Raw genomic sequence first — 22,239 nt, 5'->3', positions numbered from 1 at the left:
ACTTATGCAAGAGTTGGCTAATTCCCACAGTTCCTTCTCCCGAGTTTTTCTCTTTCAGCGGTTTCTTCCTAACATCCCAAATCCAGTTACGATTCCAGGCTGACCTGACCAGCCTTTCTTCAGGCTGGAGTTGGGAAGTTTCTCAGAAACCCCCCAGGCCTTCTGCAGAATTTCTGACAGAGCTCGGTTACGTCACGACTCGTCGGACTCGGTGTTTCCACAACCACCCATTTCCTTGCTCGCTAGCAACTCCGATGTGCTGCCATAACAGTCACTGTAAATACACAGACTCACAGGACAGGCTGTAAAAGACCCAAATCTCTCTGCTGAACTGGGCTACTCCCTTAACTTAGGAATTTCTGGCTGTAGCATGGTCTGGTTGCAGATACACCCATGGTAGCTGCCAGCAGGGTTGAGCTGAAAGCAAAATACTGACTTCCTTGTCTTGCAGATTTATGAGATCATTTCTTTTAGGAAATCATAGTATTTTACAGGCTAAATTGAATTTATATTTTTAGTACTTTAAGCAATTTCTTTAGCAAAAACTTTTTTTTTGTATCAGACATAAATTCTTTGCAGTTTATATTTCTGTTCAGATTACATGAAAAATAAAAGCCGTGAGTGGTCTGGGTATCTACTAACCTCATACTGTAAAGGAGCTACTTTTGCTTTCCAAACAGAGGAAGGCAGCTCTGTAATGCTGCAGTCTGTGAGCACATCAACTCCGCACAGACACACAGAAGTAATAGCTAAACGTAACTCTCCAGCATTGTCATACTGCAACAGAGAAACTGGAAATGTCAGGTTTATGTTATTGGCTGCTTACAGTCTTTGTCCTATACAGCACACTAACTGCCATATATTTAGGTGCCATTCTGGGGTTTTATTTACATTTAGTAATAAATGGTAATTGTTTATAAAGGATAACCTGTGAATTCAACTGATTGCTGTTCCCTTTTATTTTATGCTCTTTTCAGGAAGGTATCAGCTTTTAGAGATATCTTGATAATGGTCAGATTTGCTGTTCAATCAGTTCTTTATCAGCACTCTTCCTTATATATTTTCTAAATGGCCTCCTACACAAGTTTAACTTGATTTAAAAAAAAGCGGGGGAGAGAAAGAAAGAAAGAAAATCCATGCAGTAATGTTTGGGAATGTGAGTGTTTCTAGCAAGTGGTCTGAAAAAGAAAGCTGGAGCGATGCATACCTGCCTTAATCCCATTTAGCCTTCCTGGACACGAGCTCTGCAGCCCCTCTGCTGCGGCTCCCCCGGGCAGCCTGCGGGGTCTGTCCCAAAAAGGCTTTGGGAGCTGTGGGCGACGTCCCAGGCTGCTGCTCGGCACGGGGATGCAGGAGTGCGTGGGAGTGGACAGGGAACCAAGGGAGGGTTTCTGCGGAAAGCCAAGAGCAACTCCAGCAGCTCAACCCCTGTTTTTCCTGGCTGGTTTTGCTGGAAAACCTCACGATGTTCCAGTCCGAGCCTGGCAGCGTAGGTGCAGAGAGCAGCACGGGTCAGGGTCCCCTCTGTGCGTGTTTTCGCTTCTGCCATCGCCATCTGCTTGGCCTGATTTCTGCAGCATGGGGAAGGGATGTCAGAGCAAGATAAAGCAAGTTGCCCTCGGTGGCTCCAGCTGCACAGATGCGGACCTGCTATCTCAGGGCTCAGCTGCTGGGGCAGCTCCTGCCTGGGAGGTTTCGGTGCTCAGTCGGTTACTGGGGCAATACAGGGCAAAATGGGACAGCAAGGGTGGGTGGCAGAGAGGCAGAGGGATGGGCTGGTCTGAGCCTGACGGTCTCGGCAGGTACAGATGTCTCCTGCGTGGCCTCAGGTAGGAAAGCAGCCTGGGTCAAGGGGTTAATCTGAGCTCGTAGCAGGGGGATTTCACCGAGTTGAAACTACAGCGGCCGGTTCTTCTGATGTAAGTGCGAACCAAGCCGCTCCCTGAGGAGGCTCGATGTTACAAGAATTCTTTGCCAAATACTTCTTGACATCTCACTATCCCGTGCCAGGGTCGCTGCTGTAAGCTATTACGAGAGAATTTCCCAGCATTTAAAATATATTTTTTCCTGGTAACAACTCCCTTTTGCATTATGCAGCCACCATCCCAATTCAGACCTCAGGTGACCAGTGACTTGTATGTCATTTGTCTGCATGTTCACAAGTATTTTAAAGGAATACATTATCCAGGCTGCTTGACTCCTCCCTTAAGAAAATGCTTCTTGGCCTCATTGCAAATGCTTTTGTTGCATATGCTTGGAGCTTAAATTGTACTGGAAAGGGAAATGAAGTGGGGAAAAAAAAACAACCCCAAAACAATAACTTTGAGCTTCTCAGTGGAAACATCACTGTTTCCTGGATAACAAAGGCAAACAGAGGGAGGCAGGAAGGCGCAGGCAGGCAAGCTGCTGCTGGCTGCCCTTTCCTCGGGTTAGGGTGACACATCCCCCTTGTTGGCAGCCCAGCTCAGCAGAGCGGGATGACACAGCAGATATAGCCGCAGCCTTTCCTTTGGCTCTCCCTGTAAGTCCTGGGGGCAGGGGTCCAAGAGCGGCTCTGCTTTCCCATGCAGTCACGGAGCCAAAGCCACAGATCCTATGCCTGGCTGGGCCCAAGGACATCCCCGAGCCTCTGCGGGCAGTGCAGCGTCTCCTTCGAAGAGTTTTGTGTCTAACTGGGAGAGTTACAGTGGAAATGCTGGTATCCCCACGGCCTTCTTTTGTGCATAGGTGTTAATAGAAACAGCTTAATTAGCAGCTTCAAAGTGGGGCTGATTAACAGCCCTCTGCTCTCCCATGCACCCCTCAGGCTGGAGGAAAGCCACCTTCTCTCCTCTCTTTTTGCAGAAAAAGCTCTTCACGGAGGTCTGCTCCTAGGGTCAGGCAGGTGACATCTGAAGACAGTTTGGGGGATCGGGGGGGGGGGCTGGTGCCCCTGAGCTGCACTGCGCTGGGCTCCCTGGGCTGGACTCTGTGGGAGAGGACAGAAGGCACCGATGAAGATGCAGCTCTCGTCCCTGCACGCAGCAGAGCCAGTGCTGGGGGACAAAGGGGACCTTCTCTACTCCTCCCGGCTTTGGGGCATGCTGGAGGGTTCACAGCCGGAGCCGACAAGACCCAGATGCTGCCCTTCTTGGGTTTTTTTGTTTGGTTGGTTGGTTTTGTTTGGGTTTTTATGTTTGTTTTTTTGTTTTTTGTTTTTTTTCTTTTCCTTTGGGACTTGATGGCTTTGGAGGCAGGGGTGGCTTTAGTGGAAGGTGCAGAGAAGGAGTTTGAAAGAGAGCCGGAGGCAGCGGGTGTCTGGAGAGCCGGACCGCATTCCTCTGAATGCCGAGCATGTCTCTTGGAGCAGGCGTGAGGAGAACCGTGTGCTTCAATTTAAACCCACACCCGCTTCCAGCCGCCGGTAAGACTTTCATCACAGCATTTCCCGGGGATGAGACCGCAGGGAGCACGGAACGGGGCTCCACGCCTCGGGAGCCGCGAACCCTGCGGCCAAAGGAGCCGCCGCCGCCTCGCACAGCCCACGGGTGCCAGCAGCACCCACGCGTGCTCTTGAGCAAGCTCTCCCCCTCCCTGCGGCTCCGGGAGCGTCTCCCCTCCCTCTTTCCTCCCCGCCCCGCCGTGGCTCCCTGCCCGATCCTCGCTGCCCGCTCCCGGCAGCGATGGGCTCCGGGCTCCGCCGCTCGCTCCTGCCCACGCTGCTGCTGGTGTTGCTGGTGCTGCTGGTGTTGCTGGTGTTGCTGCCCGAGGCGTGGGGTGAGTCCCCGGGGGAGTGTGTGTGGGGGGTGGGGGGGAGTTCGGTGAGCCCTGTCACCCCCCCGGGTGGGCTCCGTGCGGGTGGGTGCGGGTTCCGTGTGCTCCGCTGTGCTGGGTGCGTGTCGTGGGTGCGTGTGCTCTCGTGGGGACTGAGAGGGTTGTCAGGCATTGGAACAGGCTGCCCAGGGAAGCGGTCGAGTCCCCATCCCTGGAGGAATTCAAAAAGTGCATAGACGAAGTACTCCAGAACATGGGTTAGGGCATGGATGATGGTTGGACTCGATGATTGTGAAGGTCTTTTCCAACCTAAATGATTCTATGATTCTGGGCTGTGCGCTGCCCGGGGAGCTGGCGCAGGCAGCAGAAGCCCCACTAAATCCAGGTTTATCTGGCTACAGGTGACTGTGGGCCGTTGCCAAATATAACACATGCAGAGCCCCCGGAGGATGAGAAACATCGGGGAAGCTTCCAGGTCGGCTCCAAAGTAAGGTACAGCTGCCTCGGAGGTTATGTGAAACGTCCCTTGCTGTCAGATACGATACAGTGCCTTGCAAACTCCCAGTGGTCCAACCTCCCGGAGTTTTGTGGTCGTAAGTATTTCACTTTCTTGAAACGAGTTGCTTAGAGACGCACGCTGCTTATGAAAACATTTACTGCTTTAGCAATCGCTGTTTCAAGGGTTTCTCCATTCAAAGTGACACACAATCGAGTTGCGGGTCAGAATGTCTCGCTGTTCCTTCTTCCTAACTCTGCTTAGTCTGTTGGTGCCACGTGCGAGCACTTGTGTGTTAATAAAAATAGATGGGTAGCCTGGAGAAGCAGAGGAAAGAGGAGCAGAGCTGTAGTGGCGAGCGCTGGCACAGCTGACTGCTGACACAAGAGCTAACTAAGGGGGAATGTTTGGCATTGGGGATTTGCAAACCTCCACGGTGAGAACTGGCTGCACTTCCCCACCTCAAATGCTTCATTGGCGGAATTGGCAAGGGAGGTAAGCACTGCACTTGTGAATGATTGAAAGAGGGCAAATATTAACATTTAAAATCTTTTTCCATTAAATAGTCATCTAGGAATATTTTTGAATTACACAAATTACCAATCACCTTCTTAAAAATATTTGTTGTATCCCTATTCTCAGGGAGGCTTGTGTGTTATCACTTAGATTTATGTTTATACATAGTCGAATGCAAAATATTGTTATTTTTACTTTGTAACTGTACACTTTGGTTGTCTTCCTTGTTGCTAGGTAGCTGTCCTGGCCCGCCACGTGTGCGTTTCGCTAGAATATCACAAGAAGATGGGATGCAGAACTTTTATCCTGTTGGTGTCTCGGTGAAGTATTATTGTCGCTCAGGCTATGAGAATACCACAGACCAGCTGCCCACCAGCACTTGCTTTGACAATTTAACATGGTCAGAAGTCCCCGAGCTGTGTCAGAGTGAGTGTCTCCACGTCGTTTCATTTTCTCCAGCGTCCTCCCACAGCTGCATCTGCAGCACTGTGTTCTGAGTGCCATGTCTGATTTGTATTTTAGGATCACTTTTTTTAAAGACATTTAGCATGAAATACCATCAGATGCCTGGTTTGACACTGCTATACTGTCACAAAAAGTATGTCTGTGGGTTTTTCCCCCATCCTTGTAGCATCCCAAGGATAATCTTATTCTTTTTAGGGAAATCTTGTGGTATTCCAGCAAATCCAGAACATGGCAAGGTTATTACAAATGGTCATCTGTTTGGTGCAAGAGCAGATGTAGTTTGTAACCATGGGTGAGTGTGAAGCCAGCTGCCCACTGCATCCCAGTGACCTGGCCAGTCACTGGTGTGCGAGCCGGGACAAGGGGCTCTGCCTGTCGAGTCCTTGGCACTTCTGTGGGGTGACATGTTCTTGGTTGGTGACAACAAACTGATTTGGGGTTGTGCCCTTTACCTCTGCAGGTACACATTAAAGGGAGCGTCACATGTCATCTCGTGTTCCCTAAGGGGAGATGGAGTTGCCTGGAGTCAAATTCCAGCTTGTCAGGGTAAGTGAAGTTGGCCACAGCTCAACTGGAAATACCAAATATTCCAACTCAGAAATACTGAACTGTGTGTTGGTTTTACTAAACCAAGTCAGGTAAGTACCTCTGGAAGGGAGCCAGCTGGCATGATGAAAGCAGGGACTAGCCAGCAGCATCGCTGGTGCCTTCTGCACATGAAAGACTGACATAAATGAGCAACCCAGGGGCCTTGGTGTCCCTGCAAGCTGCCGCTGCCCCTGTGTATGCAGGACAGCAGGCTGGGAGGCACCTAAAAGCAACTGCGTGCCGAGAGGGTGGCCAGTGCTCCCATTTCAGCCCCTGCTCCTGCGACTGGTGCAATGCAGCCTGTGTGCAAGCAGCCCTTGGGTTTTCCTCTCTTCACATCGTGGAGAAGAGCATCCCAGCGGTCACCTCCTGAACTCTTTTCTTTTTCTCCCCCAGCTATTTCTTGTCCTCCACCTCCAGCTATTCCCAACGGAAAGCACGACGGCAACAGTAGGGAGTTCACGTACAACTCAGTCGTACTGTACACGTGTGACCCTGGGCTCCAGCTTGTGGGAAATGAAACTCTGCGTTGTACAACGGAGAACAGTGTCGATGGCATCTGGAGTAGACCTCCTCCCGAATGCAGGGGTGAGCGTTGCTGGATAATCATCCTGTTCTTGAGTAGTTTTTCTTGCTGTGCAGTTAATTAGTCCTAATTCCCTTCCCTCAGAAAGGGAAGGACCCCAGTTTGGACAGGCATTCCTGTAGGGTTTGTTGCCAGAGGAGCAGCATCTGCTTACAGCAGTGATGGTTAGCAAGTCTGTGCTTTGCAAGGTGCCGAGCTCTGCTGAAGAACACCGTCAGCACAATCGTACACAGTTTTACATTTTTCACTTCAAGAGGAAAAGGTAGAATTTTAATAAACGATGTGTGAAGTGTATCACTAACTGCAAAGCTGGTGGACTAAACCTTGGAATGGATTTATAGCTAATGTCCAACAACACCGGGGCAATACAGCCAAGCAGGACAGCAGACTCCCCTCTATCCATAAGGCTTGTATTATCACCAAGAGCTCCCTGTGTGACTCTTCCACAGCTCTCACTGTTGTAGCCACCGATGCACAAGTCACCTGCCCATGCTACATTTACTCCTCACTGAAGTATTATATATATTATGTATAAATGGAGAATTATATAAAATATAATTTCGAGTGGTTTTCCTTTATTTTTTTCTCTATATAGTGAGGACTACAGCAGTGACAAACCACACTGAACCCCTGGAAGAGAATATAGCAGAGAATCGTTACTGGCTAGGTAAGAGTTCAGGAGATGCTTTCTGCCTCAGAGTCCTTTTAATTGCTGTAATTGCACCCACATTGGATGCCTGTGACTCCACACACTGTTGGATTTCTGCTTTCACTGTGCCTTCTTCATTTCTTTTGGTGGGTCCATGTTCCAGTTTCTAAGGGGGTTGCACAGCCTTGTTCCCTGGTCTAATCCCCTTTTCTCTCTGCTCCCAGCTGAGTCACTCCTTAGCTGATATGATACAGGGTAGGATTTTTGATGCTGGAATCTCCCTCCATGCAGCCAAGCATCTCAGTAGAAACCACAGACATTATCTTGGCTGTATTTGGACGTTGCTGAGGGTGGAGGTAGCCTGGAGTTACGGACCTCAGCTCCATTAGTGGAGAAAGGTGGGGCGAGGGACTCAAGATGAGCATAATGATATGTGTGTAGTTAACGACATTGTTTTACAGCATTTTGTCTTCTCAGCAGTGTTACGGTTATCTGGGTTTGAATAATATTGTTCTGTGGGCAAAGATAAGGAGCTTCCCTGTTTAGTTATCAGCATTGTTGGCTTCATTTTTTTAACATCAATTTTCTTCTTGTCTAGCAGGTATCCTCATCCCTAGTTGCATTGGTAAGTAGTTTAAAATTGAAAATATACTTTCCTAACCCAAAGCTGTTATTTGCTGTTAGATACCTGGAGTCGGTGGTTTTGGTTTATTCATTTCACTGCCCTAGTACTGAGCGTCTCTGGTCAGGATTCAGGGGGTTCTCTGCTGTTGGGTAATGCAGCAGCATTGCAAGCAACTGGATGGATTGTCTATGTCTTAGTATAAAACATTACATCAGTTGAATATGAAATGAAAGAAGCTAAAGAAGCCAGTGTAAGAAGCCAACCAAAAACTGTACGTCCTGTCACTCTTTAATTGATAAAGTTCCTTTAAAAGGCCTTGGCAGACATTGAGAGATGAGAGGTCGGTGAAGCCTGCGACATCCTTGTTGCAAAAGAGATCAAGTACTAAAAATGGTATGTTTAAAATACAAAAGAAACAGGAGGCTGTCTATAAAAGCACTAAATAAATGAGGATCACACCCTTAACAAGTTCAGCATGGCACCACACTTAGCAGCGGTTCCTGTGCTCTGTGTTCAGAGACACAAGAGGGGGTTTGCATTATTCCGGCTGAGCGGAAGCCTCTGGGTGGTGACAGGCAGCCCCAGAGCAGAGAATTTTGCTGCCAGTCTTTTACCAAAGTGCAGTATTTTACTTAAATTACATACCAAATTTGTTTTTTGTTTTGTTTTGTTTTAAATTTCTTTATTTTTCAGTTGCTGCAATAGCCCTTGGAATTCTAACTGGGATCATCGTGAAATGGAAAGACAATAAAAACCAGTAAGTGAGCCTAAGCTGCCCCTTATAAATCATAACTTTCCCTAAGGATAATTGGGTATTTCCTTTTAAGCTCTAAGTGACAGTAATCACCTTCAGTATATATTTGCATGGTTGGTACTATCTTTCCATGTTGCTAAGTTGCTTTTTGTTCTATGAATTTCTTCCTTTCTGTCTCTTCAGGTCTTATAATATGCATTTACAAAAGCATGAGATGAAGGGAAGGGATCCACCGATGCACCCAAAGATAACAGACGATGAGAAGCAGCCCATGCTGTGGCGTTCCTATTTTTGGTAGGTTTGCTTGTTCACCTGCCCAAAACCTTGTGCCACTCTGCCGACTATACCCACGGATCTCACTGGTGTCACTTCTAGCTACGCCACACGGGCACGGCACATCTTTATGTAGTTTTTGACTCAAATGCCAGCGCCTCTGCCTCTGCGATGAACACGCCGCTCGCCAAAGAGGCGACGGCTGCTTCACGCGAGGGTTTGGTGTTCGCCAGCTGCTCTCGGGGCTCGGGCAGGAGGGATTCCCCCATCTCTGTCTCGCCCGCAGCCACGCGACGAGCTGCCACGTGTGTCCCACCTGCGAAGAGCAGCTGCACGCCGCCCTGGCCCCCCGCGCCGAGCCCGCGCGCGGCGGCTGCGCCGTCTGCGAGGACTGGCTGAGCGCCCGGCCCGGCACGCCGCGCACCTACTCGGTCCTCAGCATTGGCGCCGGGGAGAGCCGAAACCCGACAGGCGTGAGGTACCGTGGCCGACCGGGCGCTTGCTGCCGCTCCCCTTGCACGGGTCCATGGGAAGCAAAGTGGGGGGAAAGGGGAGCTTCTTGCGGGGGAGAAAGCGCCTGTACACGGCTAGAGCGGGTTTTGCAGTTTGAATTCCTTCGGTTCCTTTAAGTCCAGTTTTAGCGGTAGAAAGTATTTGCTATTTAGGAAAAAGCGGTTCCGTAGGGCAGTAGTCATTCTCGGAAAGCCATGCGTTCGGGTGGATTCAGGTTGTCTTCTCCCTCTTTCTCTGCGTGCAGCTCTCCTGCCAAAGCTGCAGATGTGCTGAGGGCTGACGGCACAGGCGAAGCTGTTCCGGAGCAGAGCGAGGCAGAGCAGCCCATGGACCACGAAAGGTCTGTCTTCCATCTTCCACTTAAAAACACACAGATGCCACAGTGGACTTGAATAAAAATAATTTCAGAGTAGAGTAGAACAGTATTTATTTGGGTAGAAAATAAGGGTATTGTACACCTCCTTGTTTATTCCCACCTGTCCTGGTCTCAGCTGGGATAGAGTTAATTTTCTTTCTAGTAGCCAGCATAGTGTTGTGTCTTGGATTCAGTATGAGAAGAATGTTGATAACACGCTGATGTTTTCAGTTATTGCTAAGTAGTGTTTATACTAAGTCAAGGACTTTTCAGCTTCTCATGCTCAGCCAGCAGGAAGGCTGGAGGGGCACAAGAAGTTGGGAGGGGACACAGCCAGGACAGCTGACCCAAACTGGCCAAAGGGGTATTCCACACCATGTGGTATCGTGTCCAGTATATAAACTGGGGGGAGTTGGCCTGGGGGCGGATTGCTGCTCAGGAACTAGCAGGGCATCTGTCAGCAAGTGGTGAGCTATTGCATTGTGCATCACTTGTTTTTGTATCTTCCAATCCTTTTATTAGTACTGTCATTTTATTATTGTTGTTGTTATCTTTCTTTCTGTTCTATTAAACTGTCCTTATCTCAATCCACGATTTTTACTGTTTTTTTCCGATTCTCTCCTCCATGCCACTGGGTGGGGGAAGTAAGCAAGCGGCTGCATGGTGCTTAGTTGCTGGCTGGGGTTAAACCACGACACCACCTCTTTCCTGTCTTGATCCTGTGTTGAGTATTACAGCATTTACGTACTTTTAAAACACTAACCTCTCTGCTTTCCCCCCCTAAAACAAAGGAGCTCTGGGCAATTTTTGTGCTTTGTTCTTTCGGTGCTTTTAAAAGGCATTCTGCACGTGCACGTGTTTCTCGTATTTCTTTACTCGTGTTGCTTTCTGGCAGTTGCAGCGTACGCTGCCGTGCCCCGACGCTGCCCGCAGCGCTCAGCGTGCAGGGCCGGCCCAGAGCTGCCCTCTCTGCTTCCCCTCTGCTCTGTGAGAGCAACGCTGAACTGCAGCGTAATTGGGTTTGCAGGTTTGATGAGGTGAGGGTGGGAACCGGGGCCCTAGCTGTAAAGAGGCACAGAAACATCTTGTACACTTTAGCAAAGCAAGGGAGGTTTGTGATAGAGCTAATTCCAGGGTTTCATCCTGCTTGGGACGGTTCCTCAGTACCAGGGAAGCCGGAGGTGCCCAACTTCACGGCGATTTTTGAGTCTCCCTCGAGAGACTCAATGCACATCCTCAACGGTGCTTCTCCACAGCAACCATCACGTCTGTCCCACCTGTGAAAGCTGGCTGCGCGCTCACCTTGGCCAGTGCGAAAGCCGTCCCGTGGCACCCGGGGAGCGACCGGGGGGGCCCCGCCGGCAGGACGAGGGGTGAGTGCGCTGCGGCCGGAGCAGGAGATTCCTCTCGGCAGCCGGGCACCGCGGCGTGCACCGAACGTCCTCAAAACTGAGAGTTAACCGCTTAACTTAAAAATACAAATATGACAGAGGTGTGTAAATGTGGTTCCGCTTGCTTACAGCTCAGTATCGGGGTAAAGGTGTGGTACCTGCTTGCAAGCAAAGAGAGGTGGAACTGGTGTGAGGTTTATTTGGAAAACGCTTGTGCGGTTTCTTTGGGCGTCTCTGAGTCAGCTTGTTCTCCCAGCTGTCCTCACTTGGCTCGGCCTCACGTCTTCGCTGGCCCATGATGGAGCTCTGGTTTCAGTTAAGCAGCAAAGAACCTGAGTGCTGTAAGAGACTCTGCAGCGTGGGCCTTCTGTTTACCCAGCTGCTGAGTGCTTTTTCCATCTCTAGGCATGGCTAGTTTGTTCGGGGCAGAGCAGTGACGAAGTGAGCAAAGTGATGCTGTACGCTCAGGAGGTTTTTTGACACCTGCCCACGCGAGCCTTGTGCTCTCTCAGGCCCACAAAGCTTCCTTAACAGAGTCATCACTGAGAGAGGCAAATTCAAATAAATATTTGGTTAAAGCAAACATGGTTTGAGGTGTGCATCCACCTGCTTTAGCTTTTGTATGTATGTACTTCTTTTTACCAATAATTTACTTCATGCTGCTCCCACGAGTGCTTGCTATTAGCCCTAACCCTGGAGGAGCCATTTCAGTTCTGCACTCATGAATCACTACTTGTCTGAGTTTATAAAGTTAGTATTTTTGAAATTGTTAATGAAACTAGCTTTTGCGGGTGCCAGAGCCTGTGCAGTATGGCTTGGCGAGGAGCACTTTCTGACACGAACCCGTCGGGGCTCACCCCCGGCTCTCTCTCCACAGCCCCCGGGGTCCCGTCTGCCCTCTCTGCGCCGACCGGCTGCACCTCTCCCTCATCCACCGCGACACGGCGAGCTGCCCCGTGTGTCCCCTGGCCAGAGAGGGGACCCCGGCTCACCTCGTCCCACGCTGCACCCCCAGCTGCCACGTCTGCCCCGTCTGCACGGCGCCCACCCACGCGCACCTCTGCCAGGTACTCAACAGTGGGGACCTGCGCGGGGGGCACCCAAAACGCCCTTCGGGGGCCCAGCACCTGCAAACCAGAGGCTCCACGGGTCATTCCTCCCAAACCCAAGGGGCTGCAGCGCGCAGCAGTAAACCCTAATTAACTGCTCATTTCCCTGTTGCAGGATAAATGGCGACAGCTGTAGCATCCTTAGCGGCACAAACGTGGTCGGAGAGAAGGGAGAGTTGCTACACTAACTCCTGATGTCAGGGATGATGTTCTAAGTGCAATAAGGCAACCTGAAGCCCAGTGTCTGACTTCACAATCAAGAATTTCTTTGTGAAGAAGCAGGAAAATCAAACATACTTCAAATCCAGCTGGGTGTTGGTTTAATGTCTACGTTTTAATTTGTTTTGGTACGGAAAAACTATTTCTGCAGCTCTTAAAGTGAGGCTTTAAAAATTCAGTAAACGTTTCTTTCCACTAGGAAAATCATTTCATAGTAAACACTCTCTTTGCACAATCTTGCAACATTCACTTATATTTTTAAAACTACTTTTTTACTGAGGTTCCTTTACCAGTGTGTAGATACGAGTGTGAAAATTGCAGTATTTATAGTAAAACTGTTTTGTAATTAAAAGGAATATAAAATAAGCCATACTGGTATCCTGGCTTGGGTTTGGGTTTTTTTCATGTTTACTAATCAAACCTTCTCACAGAGCACTTTAAATGATTTTGCATTCTCATTCTTCGCCGGATGTAATCAGCTGCTCAGGTAATTGGTGCTGCTCAGATAATTGCTGCTGTTGTGTTGCACTGTTGTCTGTAGCAGCGTGCCTGGCCTTTCCTGGGAACTGTGATGACGGAGGCGAGGCACTGCTGCTGGAGCGGAGCCCATTTCCACCCCAGGCAGTATCAGTGAGGTGCGCGCTCCTCTCCAGGTGTGACCTTCCCCTTGGCCAACCCCAGGTATTCTTGGACCGGTCATATTCTGTGCCCAAAAACAACAGGGTGCGGCTCCAGCAAGGAGTTCAGAGGATTAAACTAGCTGCTCCCCGCTTGGTGTTTGCTGGCTTGTGCTCCTCGTTTTGCTTTGACGTGGGGACAGAATTAATAGTCATAACACAGAAGCTGTAAAAATTGCCTTTCTTCTTTATTGGTGTTTGCCAAGAGATTGAGTTTATTTGTGTTCTGGCGGGAGACAGGCAGCACTACAGGTAGCACAGACAGGGGCTGTGCAGTTATCTGATTCTGCTGTTGTATTTGTCACCAAACTGGGACGCAGCACGTTTCCGTGGGCTTGTGCCGATGGGTGCAACCCTGGTGCTGCTTTGAGGAGAGGGAGAGGCAACGGCCATCTGGGCATCTAAGGCGCCCCGTGCCCTGGCTGCCGTCCCTCACCGTCCCCTTTTGAGCGTCCCTTCGAGCCTGGGGCTGGGGGCAGCAGGGGCTGTTCCGCGGGTGCCAAGCGGTCCCCCCAGCGTGCCCTAAGCCTCACCGAGCTGACGCGGAGGGAGAGGTGCGATGAAGAGAAGACGTAGGCATGGCGCGACGCAGGTGTAGCGGTGGTTCAATCGCCCTCCGAGCGCTGCGAAATCACGGGGAGCCTGGGGTGGCCTCGTCCTGTCCTTGAGTTGATGAGGGCCAAGGGCAAGGGCGATGGGTGGACCGCCCGAGAACAAGCATCCCCTCCCAGGGCAGACACTCCCGTGCTTTTACAGCATGGCTTAGGATAAGTCATGCAGATGGCGTGGCGGGTTACTCATCTCCCCGGGAAAAACTTTCCGTGGCACCGGCCGGGGGGGGGAGGGGGGGAGGCCGTCAGGGCAAAAAAAAAAAACCGGGAAAGGGCCCCCAGCGCCAGCCGCCCCCCCCCCGCTCTGCCGCCGTTGTTAAGCGGCATCGCTTCGTACCCGATAAAGAAAAAAGCGGCCGCGCCGTGGGAGCCACCGCGCCCGCGGAGCTCGGCGGAGCTGAAGCCCCCGTTGACCCTCAACAGCCGGAAAAAATCCTAATCCTAATCCTCCTCCTCCGCGCCCGGCTCGTCTCTCGGACTGCGATAACAGTGACGAGGATGCGGAATCGTCGGCCCGGCCCCCGGCCGCCCCGGAAAGGGCCGTGCTCGGCGCTGCGCACCGCCTCCGGGAGCGGCACTGGCACTGGTACTGGCACCGGCACCGGGAACGGGAACGGGAACGGGCATGGAGGTGCGCTGGCTCTGCACGATGCTGCTGGTGCTGCCCGGCGCTTGGGGTAAGCGGGACCGGGGCTGCGTGGGGCTGGGGTTGCGTGGGGAAGGGCTTAAAGCGAGCTCCAGCCCCCCCCCCCCCCCACTTTCCCCCCCGCCATCATCTCCCCCCTGCCCGCAGGTGACTGCGAGCAGCCGCCGAGGTTTGTCTTTGCGGAGCCCCCCCAGCCCCTGCAGGAGTCCTACGCCGTGGGGACCACGCTGAGATACACGTGTCGACCGGGGTACACGGTGGCCAGGGGCAAGTCCCCCCTGGTCATCTGCCTCCCCAACTCCACCTGGATGGCGACCCCCGACTTCTGCATCGGTGGGTTCCCCCCCCCCCCCCTCGTGCGGGCTCCTGGGATCCGGAGGGGGGGGGGGGTGGTCGGAGGGGGTGCATCCCCTGCTGTACCCCAGAGCCCACTCGCGGCTCAGCACAGTTGAGAAGGATGGAAGGATGCTCCCTGGGTTACTGGTTTTGGGGGCAGTGGGGAACAAGCATGCGCCCTGCGTGCCTGCCCGGGGTTGCCCTTCCCACGTAGAAACGCTAATCTCTGGGAGATGACCTCTGCCCTTTTTAATGACTTTACCATCTCGTGATGTAGTGTAAATGCTATAATACATCCGCACAGAAGCAATGTACGGTGTGGAAAAGGCTGTGGGAGCCTGTTGTCCCCATGGTAATGCACCTGTACTGGCCCTAGGGAGGTCAGTGGGTCCCTCCCCGTCCCCTTCTCCTTCTCGCTGTTTCCTTTCCTATGGACCAAGACATCTGCCCCGAGCCCACTGGGGTCTTTATGAGTTGCCTTTCTCAGTAAGCGTATAAACCTTGGCTTTTGTTATTTGTCCTTAGCTCTATTTGTGCTCTTATCTCCTTTTTATTTGTGTTTTAACTTTCAGTTCCACAGAATTTGATGTGGATCTTTTATCTTTTCTGAAATTGCTGGTACTTGCTCATGAGGGAAGTCAGGTGCCCAATAAGTGGTCAATTAGTCTGTAATGACACTGAACAGCACTGTCACCTGCATTTGACGATCCTGCTATAAAATAAAGCTAATGCCGATCACTTGCCCTTCCAGGGAAGTCTTGCAGTCCACCGGATATCATGAATGGCGACTTTGACTACATGACCAACCTCCAGTTTGGGGTGACAATAACCTACACCTGTAACGCTGGGTAAGCATTGAGCCAGGCTCCTGGTGAGTCAACGGAGCCGAGGCTGGGAGACAGCACCCGTGGGAGACTCGGAGGCTTTTAATAGCTGGGGGCTGTTGTCTTGGCAAGCACAGGCACGGCGGGAGATGTTCGGAGCGGGGAGCTGTGGGAGTCAGGCTCTCTCCTGCTCTTGCTGTCAAAACATTCTCTTCCGGGCATGAGAAAGTGGTCTTTGCAGACTGCTTTTCGGTTGCTTTGCAAAGAATTTTGTTTCTTTCCTGTTGGCGCTCATTAGTAATTCAGCGTTTGCCATAGTGCAATGGGTCCGGCTGTCCACGTCTTAGCTAAGGGGTCTCAGGAAAAGAGGGCTGCGGTGTCCTGGGGATGCTGGCAGCAGGGCGAGAGGGAAAGAGAGCGGTTCAGGTACGTCAGTGACACCTAGCTCTGCTCAGAAAATAAGTTGCTGTTTGGATCTACCACTGCACAGCACGGGCCTGAACAGACTCAGGGTAGGGATGCTGTCTTGCCCGTGGTCCTGTCAGCTTGTATCCACCCACTGCAAGTATTAAGTTTCCTTTAGCCGCGTCATATATTGCATTTCTTTAGGTATTGAGAAAATTGTATTTTATAGGAGGGCTAGCTGTTTTTCCCCTGGGGTTCAGCTCCTCCAGAGAATACCATTAGAAACTGTACAACTTTCTGAATTTCCCAAGTTTTCTTCACTTTTTTCAGAGACTCAACCTTTTCTTTTCTTAGGTACCGCTTAGTTGGGAAGCCATCTGCGCAATGTGTACTTAAAGGCAATGAAGTTTCTTGGGATCATGTTCCATACTGTGACCGTAAGCAGATCTTAAATGTTTTGTGTACATCTCTTCCTAAAAAAGATTGTATCACTATATATCTGTTAGTTTGGGGAATGCCAGGTGGATACTGTCTTTTTGGCACCTAATGCAAATTACATTAGCCTTTAATGAGACTGACTGCTTACCCTTCCTCCAGACAAACACTCTCGGTGGAGCTGGGAATGAAAATTAAATACTAAGGGGGATCTGTGGATGTTGGCAGCAGCTTTGTAGTCAGATCTGTGAGAAAAGCAGCTCCCAGGGCTGTTTGTTGGTATTGCCCAGCACAGGCACTCAGCACAGCAAGCTTTCTGCCAAGCTGGTGCGGACGCTGCATCACTCCTGTTGTGTTTTCTGTCAGGCAACTGTTGCTGAATTGTGGATCAAGAGCTGTGCTTGACCGGGAGTGGGAAGCCTTCAGACATGACTGGACATCAAAAATCTCAAATTTCAAAGGGGAGATAAATGCCAAGAGTTTTGGTGGTGCTATTTGGACCTTTTTAGCATCCTGTGGGATGGGCCTGACCATCAGCTGCTGATAGCTTAGGTGGTTTGCTGCTATAATAGGTATTCTGGCCTTATTCTTGTTACCACAACGAAGGTAGGAAATGCCATCAACAGTAGGTGAGGGTCCCAAACTGCTTGGTGAGACCATGTTTATTGCCTCCAGAAGGCCTCTTCTGTAGTGTTTCCTCTTGGACAACAGATGCTGTTTTGCCGTTTTACCATTTATCCATTTAAAAAAAAACCTGGAAAACATTCAGAATTTAAAGGCGCATTCAAGACTTTAGGTTGAGATGATTGCTTTAGGGCTGCTTCCCTGTTTTTTCTTCAATTTTTTTTTGTTTGTTTGTTTGGGTTGGTTTTTTTGGTTTGGGTTGGTTTTTTTCGTTTGGTTTGTTTTTTTTAAGTAGCTAGACCTCAGTTTTATATTTGATGGAAATGTTTTTGTGTTTTCTTGCTGTTGCTTTCCCATGCAGCTATTTCCTGTTTACCACCTCCTGTGATCAAGAATGGGCAGCTCATCAATGAGAACACAGATTTCACCTTTGGCATGGCTGTAACCTACAGGTGTAACAACAGTTTTTCTCTTATTGGAGATGCCACGATTCACTGTACGGTGAATGATAACCTCCAGGGAATATGGAGCGGTCCAGCCCCTGAATGCAAAGGTAAACGCTTTCTTTGTCTGCTTATTCTTTTGACTTTGTTTCTTATCCTTCTCCAGATCCGTACTTTCCCAATGGGCTGCCAATCATGAGAATGTTGATTTGAGTCTAAAAGGATTCCCAGAAAGCTAAACGCAGTGGTCTCCCAAGTCGTGGTCAGAGACAGGGCTTGGTTTAATGGATTCTTCAGCCCACAGAAAGCCTCCCTTTCCCTGCCCATGTCCAGGGCTTCCTGCAAATGCAAAATGAAGCTGTCACGTGTGCAGTTTCTTAATGACATCTCTGTTCACAGAGTACTTGCACCCCACTAGGGACCTTCCTCTCTCAAAGTGAAAGGACGGCAGCTCTCTTAGTAAGCTTCTCGCGTAATGCATCCGCAGGGCTTTTCCTTCTTGTAATAAATATTCTTATTGTCTTATCTTCACTTCCAGTGGTCGCATGTAAAAATCCAGAAGTGGAAAACGGGAGAAGGTTATCTGGCTTTGGCACTGCACACACGTATAAAAATACGGTGACCTTTGAGTGTAATCCTGGTCATTTATTGAATGGTAGTAGTGTAGTTACTTGTGAAGCAGACAGTACCTGGAAGCCACCTCTGCCAACATGTGACCCAAGTGAGTACAAACAAGTTTATTTCCTTGAGCAATTGCGATGAAGTAGGTCTAAGAGCTGTTGAGCAGATCAGCTTCTGAACCTTGTGCACTTGTAGCCATGCCCTTGCAGAGCATGCCAGCTTGCGTCCTCAGCGTGGCAGCCCAGGCCAGTTATATATTTAGACCTGAAGCTATTTATTTATGAAGAGCAAATGATCCAAAAAAGCACTGAAAGGAGAGATACCTGACAGGCTAGCTCCACCAGCTTCCAGACCTGTTGGGCATGTTTGGCTTCTGAGCTCAGCTGAATCGAGGTCCTACAGGTTGGGTTGGTGGTCAATGAAGGTGCATCTCTTGAGACAGAGATGCTACCCAGTCTCCATCTTTTCTCTGGTTAAGCAAACTGTGATATATGCTGCTGTTTGCTAAATGGGTTGTATGCAAACTGTATTGCAGAAGCTGATATTCAAACAGGTTAAAATGCTGTGTGCTCCAGAACATGCAGTTTGCTATCATTATTGCAGACCTTTTGGGTGCTCTTCTGTAACTAACCTTGCTTTTGTCTCCAATCGTTAGTCTACTGTGGTCCTGCTCCACACTTCCTTTTCGCTGAGTTAACAACGGCTGTGGGTGACAGGTCCCCTGTTGGAACCAAGCTGAGGTATCAGTGTAAACCGGGTTATGCTGCAGCAAGTGGAAAGTCCTCTCTTGTCACTTGTCTGAGTGATGCAACTTGGTCTACAGACCCAGACTTCTGTATACGTGAGTATCTCCGTTTCTCTCCTGTCCTGACTGACTGTGCGAGTCATCTGTACATGCTTGAGATGTTACTCTGAAATTTGGGTCATGCCCATCTCCGGGTTTGAAGTCATCCCTGTGCTGTTTTCTCTTCCTCTAGGACAGCAATGTACTCCTCCCACGATAGAGAATGGGGATGTGACTGCAAGCAGTTTCCTTTTTGAGTCAGTTGTGACATTCACCTGTCATCCTGGGTGAGTGGATCACTGCTTAAAAGGGACCAACTCGGGGGTCACAAGACAGGGATCCCAGGCAGTAACATCCACCCCCCACCCCACCCCAGTTTCCCAGTGCAAGTCTCCAGTGAAACCATATATTATATCTTCAGTGAGATAAGCAGGTGGCAACACACATGTGCTTGGTAACGCAGAGAACTGCTTCAGTTTGGCTTTCATTAGTGCCCTTATTTAGTGGCTTTGATGTGGCCAGATCCTGTTTCATAGCAGGGCAACTTCTGGTTAATAACTCGACTGCATGCAGTGGTGGGGAGGTGGGGCAAGGACCCTTTCTGGGTTGTCTTCTGGAAAGTCTGGAGAGTACTAAACTTCTTCTCTTTCTTTAGGTATGAATTAAAGGGGTCCTCGTCTGCCAAATGTGTGGTATCAGGAAATGGAGTTGATTGGAACACAGCACCTCCATACTGTGAAAGTAAGAGGGAAAAACCCTGCACAGAGCCATTAAGATAATAGTTGGAAATGCACTGGTGTAGCTGCCTTGCTGATGGCCTTGGGCTGCTCTTACTTGTGCTTTCTTAATTCAGTCAGCTGTAAAATTCAGGATTTCAATCCTAACTCATGCTGTGAGGCCTGAGGTGTAATATTCTCGTACAATTCAGAAATTATGCTGACGAAGTGGAAGGAGCAAGGGGAGAGCAGAAATTATAGAAAAAAACAGTCATGGGAGGAAAGTTTTCTTTCTCTAGTTACCAGGGAAAGATGAAGATAATTGGACATTAGAACTCTCTCCACTCAATTTAATATAATGCTGAAATTGGGTGTTATGAAGTCAGTGTATGGTGTTCTGTGAAGGTAGAAATGGCTGAAACATTTCTTCTAGCCTGATTAGGCACTTCAGTGCCTTATTTCATGGGGTGAGATCCTGAAGGCTATGTTGTGCAGTACATGCAGTACGTGTTGCACTAACGTGCAGTAACTGAGGTCCAGTGCCACACAAGAAAGCTCAAAGTATTTTCAGTTGCTGCTAGATGCATGGTGTTTGGCTATGTCTCCTTCTCCCCATATACCTCTTCACCTTTTCAGTTAGGAGGAGCACTCAGACACTCTTGCTGATGTTCCTCCTGTAGGTCAGCTCCCACGCATTCTCTGCAAAGACCCCCCCACGATTGACAATGGGATGCACAATGGCACAAAGGGCACAGAATTTGTCTACGGCTCCGTTGTAGTTTATAAATGCAAGGATGGCTTCACCCTTGCTGGAGCAGCGTCTATTCACTGCAAAGCAGGTCATCAATACCATGGAGTCTGGAGCGAGCCTACTCCTGAATGCAAAGGTGATGTTCCTCCTGTGGAACAGTTCCCTCACATTTTCTGTGGAAAGCCACCTGCCATTGACAATGGGATGCACAATGGCACAAAGGACATGGACTTTGTCCACGGCTCCACTGTAGCTTATAAATGCAATGATGGCTACACCCTTGCTGGAGCGGCCTTGCGTCAGTGTATTGCAGGAGATCAATACCAGGGAGTCTGGAGCAAGCCTGCTCCTGAATGCAGAGGTAACTGTCTCCTGTGTCTGTCTTGCTGGTTCCTCTCTGTCTTCAAAATACCTATTTTTTCCTTCCTCTGTGAATCCTCAAATCAGATAATTCTGCTAAAGGAGTAACCCTTCGATGCTTCCTGAAACAGCTTCAGTTAAAATCTTGTGCCAAAAGAGCATGATTACCTTGCAGCATGGACTCGCAGGCTAGTGGAAATGTATCCTGGAAAATACATCTGGGTTTTAATAGGTAAATGTCTCTGGAGCTGGGCTGTGCAAGGCTGAAGTTCTGTGTGTTGCTTGAATTATCTTCCACGTGCATTAGCTCTGATTTGAGATACTGCATGTCGTGTAGTCTGGTGAATTACTGTGCTGAATGGGTGCTGAGTTTCACATTTTGGCTCGCTTCCTTTCCAGGTGGAGCAAACATGATCATTGTTGGTAAGTAATACGTATTCCTGTACTGCACTCTTGCCTATCTTTGTGTGATTGTCTCCTGTGTGTTCGGCGTGAAGTAGGCTTAAAAGCCTTCTGCTCCAGGCTGTTGTCCTGTTTATATTGTTGTTGCTTTAAGATCATGCTGTGAAAAGGTGGGGGAAGGCAAAGGGGACCAGGGAGGGAAAAGATAGTTGAATATGTTTGGAGTGAAGACTGAAGCTTCTTATTTGTCTCTTGTAGGAATCTTCCCCCTCCTCCTGGCAATTCTCGTTATGAACGTCTAGATAGGGAAGGGGCACGGTGGGAAGGCACCTGTAGACGTGTCGGACTTGATCACGCTGATCCTAGTGCTTTGCTTTTCCTTCCTGTGAAATTGGCCTTGAAGCAGCAACCGACAGACCTGGGATGACAAAGCCCAGACGCTCTCTGCCGCTGCCCGGCAAGCACTCGCACTTTTGGGTGCAGCTGCACCTCGCGTTGGACCCAGCAGCTCCTGCGCGGGACTGGGATGGGATGGATGGGATGGGAGGCTCTCCGCTGCCCAGCTGAGAATGCTCCTCAGAAATCAAGTGCAGTTATCCCCGTGTTAAGTCACAGTGATGCCAAAGAGCTTCACGCTGCAATAGAGTAGGCTCAAGAAAATCCTGCGCTTTGGGTAACTCCGCATGTTCAGTGTCTCAGCCCCACTGAGGGCATGTTGTGCCTGGTCCTGACCAGGATTTAGGGGTTTCTTAAGCAACCTGAGGTGGAAAGCGCTGCCAAGAGGATTAATGGTGAATGTCTTCATGTGAGTGATACATACTTAAAGAAATTGTTTGATACAAATAGGAAGATTAAGTTGGGTATTATCTGTGAGTACTGAAAGCATTGAAAATGTTCATATAAAAGCGCAGCTGTAGCCATTACTTCAAGGCAAGTCTGAATCATTCTGCAAGTAGCAATCCTTACAGATCAGTAATTTTACCAGACAGAAAAAAATTTAAATGCCTTATTACAAAGAACTACTATTCTGACTCTTCCCGTATGGACTAAAATTAGTTTTAAACTTCAGCTGAAGGTCTCTGCCCTGGCGCTATCTTTGTGTCCCATCAAGGCTTTTCTGCAAGTAGCTGGTGGAAACACCCTTCCTGTCTCTGTGGTGACTTAACGCTTCTTTTGAAGTGCTGAAGCTTTCGGTGGGCTGAAAGCCCCGTGAGGAACCGTGCCGGATGGGTGCTCGGGGGCAGTGGAGCTCATCCGCAGGCAGGTGGTGTCCGGGCCAAATGCAGAATTTGCAGGTGTCTTGGCAGATGCC

At 49.7% G+C, this 22,239-nt stretch overlaps 2 protein-coding genes across 5 annotated transcripts in view; both read left to right on the top strand.

Annotated features, from left to right (window-relative positions):
* CR1 (complement C3b/C4b receptor 1 (Knops blood group)) overlaps nucleotides 1-22,239 on the top strand; it is a 75,659-nt gene that overhangs the window by 25,696 nt on the left and 27,724 nt on the right. The window contains 12 exon segments of the mRNA XM_069771840.1: nucleotides 14,119-14,257; nucleotides 14,374-14,559; nucleotides 15,314-15,410; nucleotides 16,146-16,228; nucleotides 17,212-17,403; nucleotides 17,832-18,014; nucleotides 18,570-18,755; nucleotides 18,892-18,985; nucleotides 19,354-19,439; nucleotides 20,095-20,526; nucleotides 20,925-20,948; nucleotides 21,186-21,223. Of these exon segments, the coding sequence (XP_069627941.1) occupies nucleotides 14,119-14,257; nucleotides 14,374-14,559; nucleotides 15,314-15,410; nucleotides 16,146-16,228; nucleotides 17,212-17,403; nucleotides 17,832-18,014; nucleotides 18,570-18,755; nucleotides 18,892-18,985; nucleotides 19,354-19,439; nucleotides 20,095-20,526; nucleotides 20,925-20,948; nucleotides 21,186-21,223 (1,740 nt within the window).
* CD55 (CD55 molecule (Cromer blood group)) lies at nucleotides 1,787-12,658 on the top strand. Of its 4 annotated transcripts, none has more exons than XM_069771038.1 (15): nucleotides 1,789-3,756; nucleotides 4,155-4,346; nucleotides 5,000-5,191; nucleotides 5,426-5,522; nucleotides 5,691-5,776; nucleotides 6,215-6,406; nucleotides 7,000-7,071; nucleotides 7,655-7,678; nucleotides 8,372-8,435; nucleotides 8,616-8,726; nucleotides 8,992-9,183; nucleotides 9,463-9,558; nucleotides 10,830-10,946; nucleotides 11,842-12,031; nucleotides 12,189-12,658. In XM_069771038.1, exons 1-15 carry the CDS (start codon nucleotides 3,663-3,665, stop codon nucleotides 12,207-12,209), a joined length of 1,740 nt encoding a protein of 579 aa, XP_069627139.1. In that variant the 5' UTR covers nucleotides 1,789-3,662; the 3' UTR covers nucleotides 12,210-12,658. The 4 variants fall into 4 exon arrangements, 3 of the variants coding, with proteins under 3 accessions (XP_069627140.1, XP_069627139.1, XP_069627138.1); XM_069771037.1 differs by having other exon boundaries at nucleotides 7,652-7,678; XR_011322249.1 differs by lacking the exon at nucleotides 12,189-12,658 and having other exon boundaries at nucleotides 1,787-3,756; nucleotides 7,652-7,678; nucleotides 10,708-10,946; nucleotides 11,842-11,871.

This window comes from Haliaeetus albicilla, chromosome 26 (assembly GCF_947461875.1).
Source record: "Haliaeetus albicilla chromosome 26, bHalAlb1.1, whole genome shotgun sequence".
Lineage (NCBI taxonomy): Eukaryota > Metazoa > Chordata > Aves > Accipitriformes > Accipitridae > Haliaeetus > Haliaeetus albicilla.
This window is presented reverse-complemented; position numbering and strand designations above follow the sequence as displayed.

Excerpts from the sequence above, each read along its gene's own strand:
- CD55 (XM_069771037.1), top strand. The coding sequence starts at position 3,663 with ATGGGCTCCGGGCTCCGCCGCTCGCTCCTGCCCACGCTGCTGCTGGTG. Across the intron at positions 3,757-4,154 it reads GTTGCTGCCCGAGGCGTGGG|GTGACTGTGGGCCGTTGCCA; the intron begins GTGAGTCCCCGG and ends ATCTGGCTACAG. Across the intron at positions 9,559-10,829 it reads CAGCCCATGGACCACGAAAG|CAACCATCACGTCTGTCCCA; the intron begins GTCTGTCTTCCA and ends GCTTCTCCACAG.